Genomic DNA, 21,432 nt, shown 5'->3' with positions numbered 1-21,432 from the left:
ATTTTTTTATTTAAACTTTATTGCACGATAACAAAATGTACAAATGGCGGACTTAATGCCTTAAGGCATTCTCTACCAGTCAACCATTGGGTCAATCAGAAAACTTGTACTTAGTGCAGGATTGTAGACAACGAGAAGAATTATGAATCACAAATCAGGTTATTCTAAACAATATTCTAATTATAAACTACACATATAAAGATAATAGCAATAGACACCTACATATATACAAACATGCATACATACATACATATATAAATAAATATGTTATATTCTGTTATGTACCCAAGAATATAAGTAAAATGCGGATCATTTATCTTTAAGCGAGTTATGTACCAACTTCCCAAATAACTCGAATACCTATCACCAACTATCACCAAATAGCTTGCCTATTTGTTATGCACATTAACGGCTCATTAAAAATCCATTTCCCATAAGCACTATATCTTATTGACAAATCTCGAAACTAGTTCCAGTAACGGCCACATCACACTAATCAGCTTAATTATACGAAGAATAACATCTAGTTTCTAAAATGATGTCTATTCGTGGTAATTTACATACATGATTTCACGCCTAAAACATAATACTTTGTGGTACTTACAAAGTATACCTACTTGAGCTGGAGAATGCAGCTCGGGAAGCATTTGAACAAGCCAGCGACTATCTGATGAAGAACGTTAGGTTAGAAGGGAACAGGTATAGTCAGCCAAGAAAGTGGTTTACCACTTTCCGACTCTATCATCTGATTGATAGAGTCGAAAAGTGGTAGACCACTTTCTTGGCTGACCGTACACAACCGGTCATTGTATAGACTTTGCCCAGCAGTGGACATGTGTCCAGCAATCTTGCCACTCTTATAAACTTAGGCTTATAATTTTATTTTTGGTTTACATTTAATTTGCTTGTATGGAAAGTTTAGGCACTTGGGATGGGTGGAAGACAGCTGCCAACGCCATATTTGACTTTAACAAGTTTAACTTCTCAATCTTGTCGTTAAGAGGGAGGAATAAGCTAGCTTATAATGCCATAAACACATAGGTATAAATTAAGTAATACGTTTTAGTACCTAGTACTATACAACTGCTTGTGATTTATTGTAAGGTATTTGTCAATAATTCATTATTAGGTCTATTGGCATGTAAAAGCCGCTTAGAAACTGATACAATTGATTTATTAAGTTAATTTGATGATATATTCTGCCGAGTAACGGAGCTGACATTGGTGTATGGAAGATATTAGTATGTTTTTATTGTTTTAGTGTTTTGTCTTTGCCGCAATAGGGTAGATTACGGGTTGTGCAATATGATTATGACGTACAAATTTTCTGAATAAGTCCCTATCGTATATCCTCGTAATTAAACGAGCGGGGTTGCATAAGCTTAAAACGTACCCTCAATACACAAGTGCATTTAAGGCGGCAAAAATTGAGCAACACCGTAAAAATGATAATATTTCACTTTCATGGAAAAATACTCGATATTTTTAAATTTTAAAGTCCATTGAAGGTTTCTTTCGATAGCCAATAACGAAACATAGTCGCACGCGACAATGTAATCGCTCGCAATGACGAATTACAGTGAAAGGCACGGTTAGCACAGTCATGTGGAGAAGGCGAAAACTGGTTCCAGCGCTTCAGAATTCAAGTAACTGGATAAAAAGATCGTTCGCAGACAAACCTGTCGCCATGTTACCACGCCAGGGACAGTTAAGGGGACTGGGAAAGATCGGATCGAGAAAAACACTGCCTTCTAAACTTGTCCACATATTCCTTTGGAAATGTATAACCGTGGTATTTTCAAAAGGGGTTTTAAGCGCAGCGGCCGATTCATTTGTATTTAATTTGGACCAGGTTCGTAACGTCGCGACTTTTGAAGAAGTCTTATCTACCCTTTCGCATGACGGCGTCTTAAATAGGGGGAAATGTAACGAGTTAAGTTTAATTTCCTTAACTTGTGTGTAAAACTAGATGTAGGAAATCGACTTACTATTTGATTTGTAGTGTAATAGGTCTAATTGAAGTCTTAGGGAATTCACACACTGACGCCACAATTGTCAATCATCCCACATGTTCTAAAATCAGCTAAGAATAGTCAATAGACGCATGTTATATAGTATATAATCATATACCGGATGTGGCATGTAACATGAGCAAATAATTAAAACATAGATTCTACTCCTCAAACGATGACACTTTTGTTCAACAACTTTTAAAAATTATGAAGTATTTAGACTCCCTATTTTCCTTACAAAATATATATTATCTTCAATGGACGCCATCGCCACACCATATCATTGTGATTGACGTTGCTTGTCAAGCCTTAAACATAACAAAATTCGCAATACTTTGCGTCTTAGAATAAACTTTAAAGTGTATTAATCAAACCATAAGTTATTTTTAAAAGTCGCTGAACAAATGTTGGTCAGTGAGTACAGTCTAGTTTAATTTTTTGCTCATGTTACAGGCCACACCCGGTATATACAGGGTGATTCAGGAGACGTGAGCAGGACTAACACTGCGCATTTTGTAAATTATAAGCAACTGTTTCGTATCAATATTAGTGAGATTGACGTAAATTTTCTACTAATGTTGAAAAAAAATTTTTCAATTTATTTACGACATGCATGGTCGCCCTAAAATTAGAATACTAAACTACAGATATCTGTGTCAAATTCAATGTCATCACTGTCATCACGCTCTGGTTACTTTTGAAAACTCGTATCTCACTAAGGTTTGACATTTTATTTCCTTCGTAAAAGAGGTTTTATGTTTATTAATTAGGTCTTGTAGGGTGACCATGATTGTAGAGAATTAAATTTGCCCTCACCAAAAAGTTGAAAAATAGGAAAAAGTGTAGTTATTTTACTTAAATACGACGGAGATCGATCAATTATCAGTTACTGAGTGTGCAGGATTAGTCCTGCTCACGTCTCATGAATCACCCTGTATATCTATACAGTTCCCGGTGTATTTCCCAACGTAAAAAAGGGGCTAACAAATACGACGTCACGTTAAATGGCGAGTAAATTCAGGGAATAACATCCGCAGGGATGCTCCTAGCACATTGAAAGTTCTTCAGCCAGTTATTTTATTTTTATTTTTTTATTTAAACTTTATTGTACGATAACAAAATGTACAAATGGCGGACTTAATGCCTTAAGGCATTCTCTACCAGTCAACCATTGGGTCAATCAGAAAACTTGTACTTAGTGCAGGATTGTAGACAACGAGAAGAATTATGAATCACAAATCAGGTTATTCTAAACAATATTCTAATTATAAACTACACATATAAAGATAATAGCAATAGACACCTACATATATACAAACATGCATACATACATACATATATAAATAAATATGTTATATTCTGTTATGTACCCAAGAATATAAGTAAAATGCGGATCATTTATCTTTAAGCGAGTTATGTACCAACTTCCCAAATAACTCGAATACCTATCACCAACTATCACCAAATAGCTTGCCTATTTGTTATGCACATTAACGGCTCATTAAAAATCCATTTCCCATAAGCACTATATCTTATTGACAAATCTCGAAACTAGTTCCAGTAACGGCCACATCACACTAATCAGCTTAATTATACGAAGAATAACATCTAGTTTCTAAAATGATGTCTATTCGTGGTAATTTACATACATGATTTCACGCCTAAAACATAATACTTTGTGGTACTTACAAAGTATACCTACTTGAGCTGGAGAATGCAGCTCGGGAAGCATTTGAACAAGCCAGCGACTATCTGATGAAGAACGTTAGGTTAGAAGGGAACAGGTATAGTCAGCCAAGAAAGTGGTTTACCACTTTCCGACTCTATCATCTGATTGATAGAGTCGAAAAGTGGTAGACCACTTTCTTGGCTGACCGTACACAACCGGTCATTGTATAGACTTTGCCCAGCAGTGGACATGTGTCCAGCAATCTTGCCACTCTTATAAACTTAGGCTTATAATTTTATTTTTGGTTTACATTTAATTTGCTTGTATGGAAAGTTTAGGCACTTGGGATGGGTGGAAGACAGCTGCCAACGCCATATTTGACTTTAACAAGTTTAACTTCTCAATCTTGTCGTTAAGAGGGAGGAATAAGCTAGCTTATAATGCCATAAACACATAGGTATAAATTAAGTAATACGTTTTAGTACCTAGTACTATACAACTGCTTGTGATTTATTGTAAGGTATTTGTCAATAATTCATTATTAGGTCTATTGGCATGTAAAAGCCGCTTAGAAACTGATACAATTGATTTATTAAGTTAATTTGATGATATATTCTGCCGAGTAACGGAGCTGACATTGGTGTATGGAAGATATTAGTATGTTTTTATTGTTTTAGTGTTTTGTCTTTGCCGCAATAGGGTAGATTACGGGTTGTGCAATATGATTATGACGTACAAATTTTCTGAATAAGTCCCTATCGTATATCCTCGTAATTAAACGAGCGGGGTTGCATAAGCTTAAAACGTACCCTCAATACACAAGTGCATTTAAGGCGGCAAAAATTGAGCAACACCGTAAAAATGATAATATTTCACTTTCATGGAAAAATACTCGATATTTTTAAATTTTAAAGTCCATTGAAGGTTTCTTTCGATAGCCAATAACGAAACATAGTCGCACGCGACAATGTAATCGCTCGCAATGACGAATTACAGTGAAAGGCACGGTTAGCACAGTCATGTGGAGAAGGCGAAAACTGGTTCCAGCGCTTCAGAATTCAAGTAACTGGATAAAAAGATCGTTCGCAGACAAACCTGTCGCCATGTTACCACGCCAGGGACAGTTAAGGGGACTGGGAAAGATCGGATCGAGAAAAACACTGCCTTCTAAACTTGTCCACATATTCCTTTGGAAATGTATAACCGTGGTATTTTCAAAAGGGGTTTTAAGCGCAGCGGCCGATTCATTTGTATTTAATTTGGACCAGGTTCGTAACGTCGCGACTTGTTTTTACATAGAGTTAATGAATTTTTAATCCAACTAAAGTACCTACGCCGTATGTTTATTTTATTGCAATATTGAGATGCTCGGCACTTTAAGAAGGTAGGAACTTTTACTAAAAGAGTTTTTATAATATTCTGTGTCTGTAAAAGTGGCATATCAATTCTGTAATATTAAGATCAAAGTGTTATTGTTGAAAATTTAAGTTTAACTTGTTTTTTTGGATAATAAGTAAATCGAAACAATAAGCATAGGTATGTACCTTGTACCTACCTACTTATAACTACGTATCTCTATTTTTTGTAACATGGACTGCTTCGTTGCACTTCTTCAGCTTTCGAACTTAAAAAGACCAATACAAAATTGACCATTTTGTGAAGAAAACAAACCTGGTACTTAATTACATTTAATGTTATAGTTATAGAATCTTTACACATCCGTAGTCAAACATTTTCTAATTACAATGTTACTACAAATCCCATGGGCTTTGTTGATACATGTCATACTTGTATAATATCAGCTGCATCGGAGGCAGCGAGCGCAACGCAGGCTCAATATTATCTCCCGTGTCATCGGTAACCGGGTCGAGCGTCCGGATTTCTACCCACAAGCCAACCGAGTCAAATACAACTATCATACATCACCAACCAACCTTCTAACACCGAGAGCCTCCTTTACTTCGCCGTGCTATCACGTGGGAGTTAACCCAACCAACTTACGTAAACCTTCGGCGTGTTATTCGAAATTTAAAGCGATTTTTAAATGCCCACGCGTCATTATGTGTCATTTTTGACATTATTTTATTATGCATATAATTTTATGCACTAGGATCTCCACAGCGACTCGGAATGTAGGCAAAACTCATTAACACCTTTGGCCGAACACGCGCCGATGGTCGATGTACCCGTTTTAATGGAAGATACATTCCAATGGAGATTTCGAATTTGTTAGACGTTTATTGCTTTCTCATCGTGCGTATACAGTAGTATATCTACATGTTACTATTATTCCGCTGAGAATGATACAAATTGTGTATAATCTCTCCATACGTCTATTAACCGTACGGTTAATGTAATGAGGCATAGATAAAAATATAAAGATACTTTAATCATTTCACCCATAATGTTAATGGAAATCTTCACAACAGGGGAGTCAAAGTCGTGTCTTAATTAGATACATAGTAAAGCTCAATTTTATTACAAAAATATGAGAATAAAAATTCCTCTACACTCACAACCAGTTTAGTTAATAAACCATTTCGTTACCTGAAGTATAAATATTAGTTGCGTAGTCAAAAACCTCTCGAGAGATCGTATGACGGTAACACTACACTGTCTACACCGCGGGATAGGTTAAAAAAACATTCCATTATTTGGACGACCAGGTAAATTCTACCTTTTGAATACCACTGGTTCTGCGTACACAAAAAACGGGCAGCGTTGTCTTGTCTTATGATTTAGAAATGTCGCGGCACTTAAAGTGTGCAGGTAGTTAAATGCAACTTAAGTATTGATGTCTTTAATTTTGGGAATGTGACAATAGTTTTTTGTTCTAAAATAAATCTTTTGAATGTTCATTTGTTTGAGAGTTGAGGTTAAGATGAGATGTTAAGTGAGTTGAGACGGGACATCGTCAAATTTAAAAGGTAGCTTAGTTTGTTTAGTTTATAATGAAATGATAAGAACATACCTAAGTTAGTGTAAGTAACTTAAGTAATTGAAAAACTTCGATAAAGTTAAGAGGTTTAAATTACAGAGAAAATGTGTATATGGTATAAAGATACTTTTTACTCGTGTATCTTACAAGCTAAAAGCACATTTTAATCTCTTAATCGATAAGGATATGTCTTTATATGTAATCTCATAGAAAACAGATGTACCTATCTATTGAATGAAATCAAACGCAAATAAGTTTTTGTTTTGGTTAGGGCTACATTCCAAATTCAACGTGGTAAGTTACAATATAGTTTTAGCTATGAAACATGCGTGCGCCGCGCCGTCACAACAACTAGATAGATACAAAGACTCGGTTCAACCATAAACCGAATTTAACAATTGACATTGTTTAATTTACAAAACAATAAAACAGAGTTCTACGAGTAACTTAGTCTTGACATTAGTATCGAAAATAGTACAACTGTGTATTAGTCTGTTAGAATAATAAGCTGCGTAACGGTAAATTTTGAGTAGAATTCGTGAACGCGGTTGATTTGGCAGTTATCAGTAGTTCCTAATACATGTACTCTCGTGCGTCGCATGCCGGCTCGGAGAGTGTAATCACGCAGCGTTGGATGCTGTGCGCCCGCGTTGATCGCGGACGGCAGCGCGGCGCGCGCTACGTGGTCGAGGAAACTGGCTTTAAAGCCCGCCCACACCGGCCCGCCTCTTCGTTAGGCAAACTACTCATAACTCGATGATCCTTCAAGGACTTTTTCCACAACCTATATTTTATTGACTAATCAATTGACTAATTGCCATTTTATGATCTTGAATGTCTGGACTCATTTTTTTAAATACCTGTTTTCTGTTTTTTCAGTATGCATCGGTACCAACGGCCGGATGTCGGTGCCTTCGAATCGCGAAACGCACTACCGGAATCTTCGAGACCGCTTCACCAATTGTACATACGTAGACGGAAACCTCGAGTTGACATGGCTCCAGAACGATACGATGGACTTGTCCTTCCTGCAGTATATCAGGGAGGTGACCGGCTATGTGCTCATTTCCCACGTGAGTGTGACGAGGATCATATTGCCTCAGCTCCAAATCATTCGTGGGCGGACCCTGTTCAAGTTAAATGTGAGAGACGAAGAGTTCGCGCTCATGGTCACCATGTCCAACGCCTTTACATTGGAATTGCCGGCCCTTCGTGACATACTGCGAGGCAGCGTTGGCATCTATAATAACTTCAACCTATGTCACGTAAAAACTATAAACTGGGAGGAGATAATTACAGGCCCTAACGCCACATATGTATATGCATACGATTTCTCTGTGCCGGAGCGAGCTTGTCCCCGTTGTGATGAGAGTTGCGCGCAGGGCTGCTGGGGAGAAGGGCCGAAGAATTGCCAAAAGTTTTCTAAAACTATATGCAGCCCTCAGTGCGCACAAGGGCGCTGCTTCGGACCGAACCCGCGGGACTGCTGCAACACCTTCTGTGCCGGCGGCTGCACCGGCCCGCTGCCCACTCAGTGCCTTGCCTGCCGCAACTTTTACAATGAAGGCACATGCTCGCAGGAATGTCCGAGAATGGAGAAATACAACTCCACTACCTATTCTTGGGAGCCTAACCCAAATGGAAAATATGCGTATGGAGCTACATGTGTTCGCAGCTGCCCTGAACACCTCCTTAAAGACACGGGAGCCTGCGTAAGAAGTTGTCCACCGGACAAAACGGCGGTTAACGGGGAATGTATATCCTGCAACGTGACGTGCCCTAAGACTTGCCGAGCAGAGAAGCCTATTCATTCGGGAAACATCAACAGTTTCAAAGATTGCACTATTATAGATGGCTCGATAGAGATATTGGAAATGACTTTCACAGGGTTCTCGCAAGTTAATCCAGACTACTCTTTTGGTGCACGGTACCCGAAGATGAACCCTGACCAATTAGAGGTATTTAGCACAGTGCGCGAGGTGACGGGGTACCTGAACGTGCAAGCGCACCATCCGAATTTCACGAGTCTTTCTTACTTCCGGAATCTGGAAGTCATCGGAGGCCGGCAAGTGGTCGAGAATCTTTTCGCTTCTCTGTATATTGTAAAGACGTCGCTGAAATCCCTAGGCTTGAAGTCTCTGAAGAGAGTAAATTCAGGTGCCATAGCGATAATGGAAAACAAGGACCTCTGTTTTGTAGACCATATCGCATGGAACAAACTAGTTAAATCGAAGGATCATAAGCAAATCATTCAGCACAACGGAGATTTAGCTACATGTGGTGAGTTTAGCTTAGCGATTTGTTAAATTTGAGGATCCTCATAGTAGAGTCGTAGTCTAATTTAGTTGTAAGTACATTTTGCCTTTGCGATTTTTCTTTTTAAACGCTAGCGAATGAATTATCACAATTTATTAAAAAATAAAACAGGATTTAATCCTTTATAAAGTATATCTAAAAATTACCGCTGTCTTCCGCCAGGACACGGCGCAAAATTGCGTCTGAACGACGGAGGTGAATTTTAAGTATATTTTATTTACGATTGGGTCCAGTATTTTTAATAAATTCTGGAAATCTTCAAAATATAAATCAATATAATGATAATTTTATTTAGTTATTTACACTAACCCTATTAACAATTTTGCTGAGCGATTGATTTTCTGTCTATTTTCCTTAACAAGTATCTTTTCAACAGAGAAAAATCACTTGGTTTGCCATCCGCAATGTTCAGCCGACGGGTGCTGGGGGCCGGGCCCCGCCCAGTGCCTCTCCTGTCAGAACTACAAGTACGAAGAGACTTGCCTACAAAACTGCACTGTTCTGCCGGGGTATGTATACCTTGTATACTTATACGTTTCGTGTCTGGTATAAGTTTTATTATGAAAAATATCATTATTACCTAATACCGATGCGTATCTCTATTTATCATTTAAGTATATGTTAAATGACAATATTTATAGATGAATATAAACACAAATATCTGTAACATTATAGTTATGTTGTGTTTTTTTAGATATAGACGTAACATAAAATAAGCAAAGCCCGGACGACGGGAGCAAAAATGCACTTTTCACTAGTGCTTAGTTAAATATCAACTCTTCAAAAAAGAAACTCTTCAAATCAGAAATTCATTGATTCAAAAATTGTCCGTATGGATGTCGACAGAATAGTCGATATTTAATTAAGCACTAGTGAAAAGTGCATTTTTGCTCCCGTCGTCCGGGCTTTGAAAATAAGTAATAGAGATTTTTTAGGTTTTGTTTTGGTGTTTCAATAATTCGTTCAAGTTGTATCGAAACTGAAGAATCAGCCGATAGGAACTATGCCAATCCTTTAACTGTAACTATTGTCAGTATTGATTTGGTTTTTAATAGTGGCTTAACATGCCTCATATATCAGTCACAATGTTTTGGCAAAACGATGGCTGTTTTTGACGCATGGTATAAAATTGTTAGTCACACAAATTACCTTTTCAACAACATCGTGTGGGACGTCTGGTTCGACGGCCGAGCTTTGTTTCTAAATAATACTCAGAAATCAACGTAAAAATGCGCGCTCCATTTTGAAAGGAGTTGAAAAAACTTGTCAATACACCGTTTACTTCTTTGCATTTCATTATTTTACAATGCATCAAACATATGAAGCGTACCTACTTCACATGTATCTTGCTTCAATACTGTCTCTTGGTAGTCTTGGTTATGGTTTAGTTTATCATAATCATAAAATAATATTTTCATTTTTTTTTTCACATTTCAGGCTCTACAAGTCAGGAGAGAAAACGTGCAAGAAGTGCCACCACGAGTGCCGTGATGGCTGCACCGGACCCACGTTGGCCGACTGCACGAGTTGCCGGCACGTGCGCGACGGGCCCTATTGCGTCGCCAAGTGCCCTGAGTCGCGCTACGTCTCCGATAATGGCACATGCCTGCCCTGCCACGCCAACTGTATCAACGGCTGCACCGGCCCCGAGAATACCGTTGGAGAAAACGGCTGCAACTCTTGCAAAAAGGCCATCATAACCGTCGAAGCCACAGTCGAGCAATGCCTCAGAGAATACGAACCGTGCCCCGATGGGTACTACAACGAATGGGTCGGGGACGTCAAACCGTTAGAAGGGAAAGTCACTATCGTCTGTCGAAAGTGCCATCCTCTTTGCATCAAGTGCACCGGATTTGGCATACACCAGCAAGTCTGTCAAGTCTGCAACGGTTTCAAACGTGGCGATCAGTGTGAAGACGAATGCCCTACCGATCATTTTACGGACACTGACAGCAGGACATGCACCCCATGCCACCACGAGTGCCGTGGGTGCACCGGCCCCGATTCCACAGACTGCATCAAATGCCAGTCTCTTAAGGTTTTCTTAAGCGAATCGAATTCAATCGACAACAAACAAGCTTTCAATTGCACTAGCACTTGCCCCCCGGACATGCCCAATAAAATATTATTCGACGAGCAGCTACAGAATACGATTGACGAGCCATATTGCTCGGCGACCAGCAGCGTTAAAGCGCCAATAACTGCAAGGACTCCAACAGTACTCATAATCGTCTTAATATTTGCGTTTGTGTTGCTGTTGATTCTCGGCATTATCGGGTACACTTGCCGGCAAAATGCAAAGGCTAAGAAAGACGCAGTCAAAATGACAATGGTATTAACTGGATGTGATGACAACGAACCCCTACGCCCGACTGATGTCAAACCCAATCTTGCCAAACTTCGAATTGTGAAAGAAGCCGAGCTACGCAGAGGAGGTATGTTGGGATTTGGTGCCTTTGGCAAAGTGTATAAAGGAGTTTGGGTTCCAGAAGGAGAAAATGTAAAAGTTCCGGTAGCTATTAAAGTTTTGAAGGAAGGAACTGGCGCGAACACCAGTAAGGAGTTTCTAGAAGAAGCATATATAATGGCGAGTGTGGAACATCCTAATCTCCTGAGATTACTTGCCGTATGCATGACCAGTCAGATGATGTTGATCACTCAGCTGATGCCGCTGGGCTGTCTCCTAGACTACGTTCGAACGCACAAAGAGAAGATTGGATCAAAAGCATTCCTAAATTGGTGCACCCAAATAGCTCGAGGCATGGCATATTTAGAAGAAAAGAGGCTAGTCCATAGAGATCTAGCCGCTCGCAATGTCTTAGTACAAACTCCAAATTGTGTCAAAATTACTGATTTCGGTTTAGCAAAACTATTAGATATAAACGAAGTTGAGTACAAAGCTGCCGGCGGCAAAATGCCAATCAAGTGGTTGGCTTTAGAATGTATCCAGCATAGAATATTTACGCACAAAAGTGATGTATGGGCATTTGGTGTTACTATATGGGAAATTTTGAGTTACGGTGCTCGTCCATATGAAAATATTTATGCGAAAAATGTGCCCGGTTTGATAGAGAATGGACTGAAACTCCCTCAACCGAGTATTTGCACGTTGGACATTTACTGCATAATGGTGTCGTGCTGGATGCTGGACGCCGAGAGCAGACCAACGTTCAAGCAGCTTGCAGACACCTTTGCTGAGATGGCGAGAGATCCCGGGCGCTATCTTGTCATTCCTGGAGATAAGTTTATGCGACTTCCATCCTATTCTTCACAGGTAAACATTTGATCAAGTTTTTGAGACTCTTTTCACGGGCTTTATTCAAAGTTCATAAATTTGAATTTTAATAAATTGCAGTCTCCTCCGGTTTCGAAACCTTTTTAATACTTATTACGAATAAATTTAAAAAAATAAGTTGTGCAATTTCTCTTGCCATTAATTCCTCGTTTTGGACGTTAAGATTTTCGATTGTTATGACTACTATAAGGAAACTATTTTTTGTTGCAGGATGAAAAAGAGCTAATACGAAACCTTTCATCAGCAATGGAAGGTCCTGAGTCCCTCGTAGAGGCAGACGAGTACCTTCAACCAAAGTTCAAGTCAGGTGCTGGCACTGTTACTTCGAATTCGGCTACCAGTGCTGGAGTGGATACTCAAACTAGCTCATTGAAGCCATGTACATCTTCGTCCTGGGCTCACAATGCTGCCGGTCAAGAAAGCGCCACTCCTGAAGGTTCCAAAGCCGAAGCATGGGATCATGAAATGTTGAGATACAACCAGTCAAATCCAGATGGCCCCGAGATGAGACACTATTACAACAATGGAGTATGTGCCTCCGACGGCTCGAGCTCGCGGTACCGCGACACGAAGCGGCCAGACGGAACTGACGGCGGCGACTTCGACAGTATGTCCAAGATAAAAGAGGCGCAAGTCGGCAACCTCAAGCTAAACTTGCCTTTAGACGAGGACGATTATTTAATGCCTTCGCCGCAGCATAACCAAAACGCCTCGACTTACATGGATCTAATAGGCGAGGGTGGCGAAAGCCCGGAAAAGGACTTGCGGTATACTGGCTTCGTAGCGCTCGGGCCCAAGCGTTGTGTGGACAATCCCGAATACTTAATGAGCGACGAGAACGTGCCCACACAAACACTGGGCATCCCCACTGAACCCGTGCCCTTGGAGTCGCTGGCGAGTGACGCTAGTGGTGCGAGTGGCGAAGTGCCTCAACCCGGTACCAGCAAGTACCTGCCCCAGCGCTCGGTGGAAGAGGAATCTATGTCTGACCATGAATACTACAACGACCTGCAAAGAGAGCTGCAGCCGCTACGCAAGAACGAAACAACAGTTTGAGTTTCGTGATTTGTGGACTGTAGGACACCTGCGGCTAGTGGTGCGTGTTACGGACTGCGAGCTGAGTGTGCTCGGGACTGATCTCTCGCTGGTGACTGTTTACTTAAGGCGCTCGCGCGCTCCGTGCCATTTGAGTGATGGCTAGTGTTAGTTTGTTGGGAACACATCAACTTAAGAATTTTATTTAGTTATTAATGTGAAAGCATTTTGTTATTTTTTTTACTGCATCTGAGTAAGCATTTGTTATAAAACAAAAATTGTAAAAAATATTTTTATAGGGTGCCCACGCACTGATATGTATATTTAAGTTATTTATTAATTTAATATAAGGAAGGCTATGTTTATTTTCTTTGATACGTTAACTTAGGGAGTGTTATTTAATTATAAAGCTGTGATAATTAGATTTATTACATTGAGACCAGCGAAATGGAATATAAAAAGGCTGGAACACGGAACTATGTGAATACTAAAGCGTTAGCTGCGCCATTATACCTAGCCCATGCGTCGCACTTCTTTATTGGAAGTGGCCGAGCTTGTACACTTTCTATTTTTTTGTAGCCATCATTTTTTATATAGGTAGATATTTATACCTGTTCTTGCCTGCGGACACTAGATGTCAATAATATCTTCCTAAACTTCACGTAACCTTTATATAAAATATATAAGGGATCTTAAACTACGTAAACTTAAGGTCCACAACAACAAGGCCAATCTTGCTTGCAATTTGCCGGTTGTTCGGAGCCATTTTTTGTTTAAGCCTGTACATAAATACGATGAAATCGATATAAAATAATTAAAAAAAATACTATACCTGGAATGGACAGTACGAGTAATAGAAACTAAATACTTTTGATAGTAGTGAGTACTGTAATAGTGTACGTTGGGATCAAGTAAAATTAATAGTGTTGCTTCCTTGAAAATATAAGACAGCTCTGCGGCTATTTATTATTAGACTTAAAATATACATGTAAATATAAAAATATATAAAGCAAAGTTTAAAAGACGTTATAAATAAGTATTGCGCTTGAATTTCAAGCGTAGGCTGGAAGCACAAATATTCACCTTAAATGCAAATATGATAGTGTAAAGTAAAATATTAGTTTAAGTCTTGTTATTTGACCAAACCCTCGTTTGCCATTTAATTTTGTAAATATATTCGATATAGTAATAGGAGATATATAATACCTAATAAAGGTAAAGTGCGTTAGGTTTATAAAAGTTAGCTGCATAAAAATATGGGATGTATTTGTGATGCTCCATAAGATAAGGTACCTAACAGGGTGCGGTTGGTATTTTGTATGTCGTGCATCTAAATACGTTAGCGTGGTCTTAAGTTACAGTACTTACACTTTTTGTAGAAAATAAACTCTGCTAAAAGATGTTTCACATCAATGGATGAAATGGAATGTGCCCGTCCCTCTTGACAAACCTCATAAGTATTTTCTATTGTACTAAGACACGAGTAGTAGTATCGACGGACTTATATTAAGTACTTAGTAAGGTACCTTCTCGTATGGACGTAAACTCCCTATACATTAATTCTGAAGAACTATAGAACATTGTGCCATTAAAGATACGCTACAAACTAATTGAAATAGAACCCCATTTTAGCTCAATTACCTACATATTACTTGATTAAGCGTTAGTGATGCTTGAACGAGTCATCTGAAATGTAAATACAGGGTCATTTTTGGACCGTTAGCCATATTGTGCGAGGTGATTAGGCAGGTCACACTGGACAACTTTTTCTATGGGACCAACCCCGAAATCCCGAAAAATAATTTGGCCTTCCCATAGAAACCGTCGACATCCACTCGACCAAAATCTATGAAACGGCCAAAAAAAATTTGTGGTTTCGGAGTTGGTCCCATAGAAAAAGTTGTTCAGTATAGCCTCATAATTACTTCGCACAATATGGCTAACGGTCCAAAAATGACCCTGTATATATTGTTGATTTTCTTGTCATACTTAAACAAAATGCAATTAATTTAATTTATTTATTATGTAAGTTGACATTGTTAGTATGGTAATTTTATCTTGTGAACGTTTTGGGGTCACCTGTAAGCCCGTAAGAGTTTTTCACAAATAAAATACAAAATACAAACTGAAAAGATAGTTATCTACGCAACGATTTAAGCATATTAATCTTTACCGTTGATGAAGATAAAGTTATTTTATAGGGTGCCGTAGCCATCTTAAATTATTTCAACATTTCGGTTTTTTAGTATTCCATGTAGTTATTAGACAACGAAGTGCAGATTCAAAAGACTCGTTCAAACAAAGCTTATAAACACAAAGTGCAAATAGAGTCTGTCCATGAAAAGTCTGCAGCGGATGTGATAGGCCACGCAGTGCACGTGTTATTTTAAACGTCAAACTTCTATGAAATGATGACGTATAAATGACACTTGCACTGCGTGGGCTATCAAATCCGCTGCAGACTTTTCTTGGTCCGACTCTAGAGCCCAAGTCATGATCGTTTCTAAACAGAAAGATCGATTCTGACATTGGCACATCACTAGAGTTAGACCATGGTAAGTCTGCAACGATTTTGATAACACGCACTGCAAGTGTTATCTAAAGCGTTAAAATTCTATGAAATTATGACGCATAAATAATCAAACTTCCACTGGGTGTGCTATCAAAATTGTTACTGACTTATCTTGGTGTAATTCTTGGCAAATATGCCTATACATATGTAATTTTATTATATGTAATAAATGCATTTCGATATATCGAACATAGTTTATATGTAAATAAATAGTTTTGACATGGCTAACATTGTTTTGCGCTTTCGCGCGGAAGTATGCGGTTTTATGTACTTGTACCTTGATGAAACAAATGTAATTAAAGAAATTAAATAACTTCTTGTTTTATTCTATCCCCTATTAATAAAGTGGTTTCACAATTCACAATCACTGAAACAAATACCGTATTCGCCGTACAACGAATTAATATGAACCTATTTAAGTACTTCCCGTCTAATATACGCCGTTGCCGTTAGAGTCTGTTCGGAAAGAGAAGAGTCGTGGAATATATTGGGCTCCATACATTCCGCGACTCTTCTCTTTCCGCACAGACTCTATCACTCTGACATTTGTAAGTCGCTCCGGTATTCGAGCGTGACAGCGTATATAGCGATGTTCCACTCGAACGCCGGAGCGCCGTGCGAAGTCGCATTTGATGTCAAGAAGCTAAGTCAGCAGATTGGAGAAAACAAAATGATTAGACTTGACGAACAATTGGATTTTTTTTTTAATTGGGCGAGGATACAATATTAAACATTTGGACGTATATAGTATATTCATTTATTGTTAAAATGTAAAATTAAAAAATACAATTAAGTTCGTTATCAAATAAGGATGTAAAATAGCATAAACGACAAATTACGTACGTACATAAAGTAATTAACCCTTACATCTAAAATAATCGTGTAATTTAATGAATGTTAAATTGATAGATTTTACGTAGGTAAAAGTACAACATTTCATATCGGTATATTTAACCGAACTGATAACGGAGATTGTCATTTTTTTTCATTGCTTGTCTCTTATTTTATTGAAAATTAGAAGTTTAGACATGTACAGTCGCCATCAGATATATCGGAGCGGCCAAGGTGTTCACAATATCTGAACACGCACTAACGCCTTGACAATAGAGGCGTGCTCAGATATTTATGAGCACCTCGGCCGCTCCGATATATCTGATGGCGACTGCACAAACAGAAACACTTCTAACTGTACATCGGTGGACCTTATTACAGAAGGCATAAGGGCAGTTATCAGTGTGGACGATGGTACATTTGTTCTAAGGACTGTATCGTTTGTTATGAATACAACTTTACTTAGCCGTTTTTCCTGGTATTATATTTTTATTAAAAAATTACACATATAGTTTAATTTGTGCTTTAATAATAAGTAACATTTCGTCCTGGGAGATCACGTAAAGCATATGGTTTGGACAATATTTACCCAATCCTCCGGATTAACTACAACGATTTTGGACAAATACTACAAGAAAATTAACGGTTTACGAACAAGACGAGATATTACACAAAAAAATCGTACTATGTAAACAGCAATTACATATGAATCGTAAAGCGAAACATCTGGGCATAGTCTAATCATTTCTTTTAGTTGGAAAAAAAGTTTTGGATCTGTGCTTGGTGGCCTTTTAGAGAATATGGCATGTTACTTACGACAACCCCGACTTTGGTATACAATATAACCATCATGGAGCGTTTCTATCGACCTGTTCTAGCCATGGTTCAACGCCATGAATGTCCGTTAGGCTTTGGATTTCCGTAGATTCTTTTAGCTGTTTCCCTCATTTCGCTGGCGTCAGAATTTGACGGGAATCCAAAATGTTGCATAAAAAGTCGTTTTCATGTAAAGATAAAAATTCACCACATTTATTCTGTGGATGTTCAATTGAGCAATCATGAAAAGGACACTTAGATGGCATATTTTGGCAGCATATTAACCTTTTGTTTCTTTAAATCGGACCAAGGAATCGGTGAAATAGTCTCAAATTAAGTTCGATAGGCTTGTCCGAATTACATTTGCTAGAGGGTATTAAAATCATCATAAAGTCCCTAAAATAAAATAAATGTAAAACCTTCTTATATCAGATATGGCTTAAAAATACCTCCAGATTATACCTTAAGAACATAGTAATACAAAATAATACACAGGTCAACAGTTAGACCAGGTTTTATCTGTATTTATAATAAACGATACAGTCCTTACAGACGATTATTTTTAAATGGCTTGGTCTTAGACATGAAACCACAACAACGCAGTTAACTGACCACCTTATTTCTAAGTAATAAGATTTACAATTGGTCAAACTTAGTTTCAACGATGGTAACAAAACGGCATATGTGCTGATGAAATGCATTATATTATGTATATAAAAGGTATACTTATATATTTACAATTGCACTACACTGAATAATACAAATATGGACGGAATTTTACATTAAGTCGCAGTGGCTACGATGTTTTGAAGGAAAAAATAAGCATAACCAATATTCCTTAGCTAGCTATTAGTATAACAACCCGCCACTACTGTACTAGGTCGAGCTAGCTCTTTACTCTTTACAAATCAACCGTAAGTAGATATATAACATATTCTAATTAAAGTATAAAATATATTTGAAAATCTAGTAAATAATCCGATATGTCTAAAGTAAATATTTACTATACTATAAAATTTAACGTGGAATGTTTGTCACGACTGGAATAGGTAGGAAAAAAATCATAGGACAGTTTTTACACAGATCGACCTAGTCCCACAGTAAGCTCAATAAGGTTTTTGTTGTGGGTACTAGACGACGACATATATATGTCGCAGTCAAAAGTGTGAACTGGTCAAAAGAACTTAACTGACAAAAACAGACCAATGATTTTCAGGTAAAACTACTTTTGACCAACATGCTCAGTCAAAAGCAGTTTTGCCTGTTTTTGTCGGTTAAAAGTTCTTTTGACCAGTTCACAGTTTTGACTGCAACATATATAATATACACATATATATAAATACTTATATACATAGAAAACATCCATAAGGAACAAATATTTGTGATGAACACGCAAATAAATGCCCTTATCAGGATTCGAACCCGGGACCTCCTGCTTCGTAGGCAGAACAAAACAAGAACTGAGACATGAAGATGAAAATCTACAAGGGGGCCTAGTTAAGTGCCAATCGTTGACAGTAAAAGCCAATCTAAAGTTAAAATGTGTATTGAAATGATCCCGTAACTTTTCCTTGCATCTGTTTAGTATTTTTTCCGATCGGCCTTCGTTTTGTGTAGCTGTTTCAAGCATAAGCACATAATAAATAATAGTACTAAGTACAGAAGCACATAATAACATTAATAAATAATAGTACTAAGTACAGAAGCACATAATAACATTAATAAATAATCAGAAGTAGGTATTTTTAACTAGATTACTTATACATTTTACAACCGGTTTATAGTATTTCTAGCGTATCGAGCATTTGTGTGTATTGTACATTCTCGTTGTTTTCTTATCTTTGTTATTTTTAATCGTTATATAATGTAACTCAATGGATGACTGTTATTGGCCTTATTTTTATGTAAGCATTAATATGTCTTAGTTATATTTACGGCTGTTGTTATCCTGAATACCAATAAAATAAAATAAAATAAATAAATAATAGTACTAAGTACAGAAGGTTCACTCTCTAACTCCACTGTCAAAAATATGCAGTAGAAATAGGTTTTATTTGCTACCAACAAGCATGGCATATTTCATATGACTGCAGAAACGCGTTTGCTCTCTTTTACATAATACGGAATACAGGAATTAAAAATGTTAGTGCCCAGCTTCTAAATTCCTATACAAAAGGAACCCGACTAGCAGAAAAATTGTTGAATTAATGTAAGGGTATGGGGTAGAACGATGAATTTGGCACAAGAGATTATCGATTTCATGGTCATATACAGCACCTGTGGTAAGTACGTACCGACTTTATTAATATATCTACCTACACGGAGTACATGGTAAATATTAAATGCATTATAATTCAAAATACCTACCTATAAATATAATAAACTCTCTAAAGTTAATAGAAAAAAGAAAAGACACTCATAATAGCAACACCGAAATGTTAAATTATAAAAAAAAACAGAATAAGAGAGACATAACAGAAACATATTAGAAAATTTAGTAATAGGAAGGGGAGACAAATATTACAAAGTAGATAATTAATATGATTATATAAACTACTCGTATTTTCTCAGTATTTCTTAATTATGGTCAATGCGGGGAAGACCGGCATAGACTTTATATAAAATTTTGAATGGATAAAACTAGGGTATGAGTGTAGATTAAACCACATGACCCTATGGGGTAATGAAATTTATACTTTACGATGCTGTTATAATTATAATAAATTGCAAAATGTTATTGGTTACATAAATAAAAATTAACTCGGCGGCTAGGAGGTCCTTTCACGCTAAGGTAAAACCGTCTGGTACTTTAAGCTTTAACCAATAAGTGCCTATTAATAGGGCCTTCATATTTATTTTAATTACTATCTAAAATTCGAGTTTACAGACTTAAATGTTTACGTAATATATATGTGCGTGAATGTATGGACGTTTCTGGATGCCGGCATTTTACTGTCGGGCACAATATTTCATTTGACATTCAGTCACAATTGAAAATTGTGTAAAAATATATTTAAATATTCCATTTTTAAAATAATATAAAAGTAATACTCTTTTATACCTTGACTTTAAACAAAGTATTTTACTTATAACTTAAATGGTTCATATGATTAGTGACATACTTAAAAAAAGCTATAGCTCCCTAGGGAGTTATAGCTTTCTTTTTCACAATCCATAACTCCCGCGGGAACAAGGTCTTTGTCCTTCAGTACACCTGCATGAAATAAGTATTTTTCGGACAAGTGTGATGAAAATGTCTTAACTAGAGATGCAACGGATAGTTGTTTGGCCGGATACCGGATATCCGGCCTGGTCACTGGCCGAATATCCGGTATCCGGCCGCCGGATATTCGGCAGGCGGAACTATACCTACATTTCGGTTTTTCAGGTGCGCATTCTGCAGGTTTGACCTGTTTCCTAGTAAACGTTCGCGCGGACTCATTTCTAGGTTCGAAATGAGTGCGCGTGCAAGTCAGTGGAATGATTAATATTCGTTCACTGGATTAAATTGTTTTAAAATAATAAACAAGTACGATTATGACCGTGTCTGTTTCTTAAAACCAATTTGTTTACTCCGAAATCAAGCAATGTTACTATCCGGTATCCGGCCGGATAGCAGGTCACTATCCGGTATCTGGCCGGATAGTAAAATAATGGCCGGATACCGGATAGTAACCGGATATCCGGTGCATCTCTAGTCTTAACACGTCCAATTAATGTTTTCATGATGCTCATAATTCTCGATCAAGTTATGGGCTCGGGCTCACACATAAGGCCCACTTGCACCATTCCACTAACACGGGGTTAATCGGTTAAACCTGGAGTTACCATGATTACCAGTACAATTTGACACTAGGTTGACAGTTAAACCGCTTAACCCCGGGTTAGTGGGATGGTGCAAGTGGGCCTAAGAGTCATAAGTACTTTTGCTACTTACGCATTAAATAC

At 37.8% G+C, this 21,432-nt stretch overlaps 1 protein-coding gene across 2 annotated transcripts in view; it reads left to right on the top strand.

Annotated features, from left to right (window-relative positions):
• Positions 1-16,147, top strand: part of LOC134678723 (epidermal growth factor receptor) — a 123,752-nt gene extending 107,605 nt beyond the window's left edge. For both annotated transcript variants that reach the window (XM_063537389.1, XM_063537388.1), the window contains exons 2-5: positions 7,499-8,899; positions 9,312-9,444; positions 10,373-12,209; positions 12,441-16,147. In XM_063537389.1, the coding sequence (XP_063393459.1) occupies positions 7,499-8,899; positions 9,312-9,444; positions 10,373-12,209; positions 12,441-13,286 (4,217 nt within the window). In that variant the 3' untranslated portion in view covers positions 13,287-16,147. The remainder of the gene's footprint in view (positions 1-7,498; positions 8,900-9,311; positions 9,445-10,372; positions 12,210-12,440) is intronic.
• The last annotated feature ends 5,285 nt before the right edge of the window (positions 16,148-21,432 follow it).

The sequence above is a fragment of the Cydia fagiglandana genome, chromosome Z, assembly GCF_963556715.1.
Source record: "Cydia fagiglandana chromosome Z, ilCydFagi1.1, whole genome shotgun sequence".
Taxonomy (NCBI): Eukaryota; Metazoa; Arthropoda; class Insecta; order Lepidoptera; family Tortricidae; genus Cydia; species Cydia fagiglandana.
This window is presented reverse-complemented; position numbering and strand designations above follow the sequence as displayed.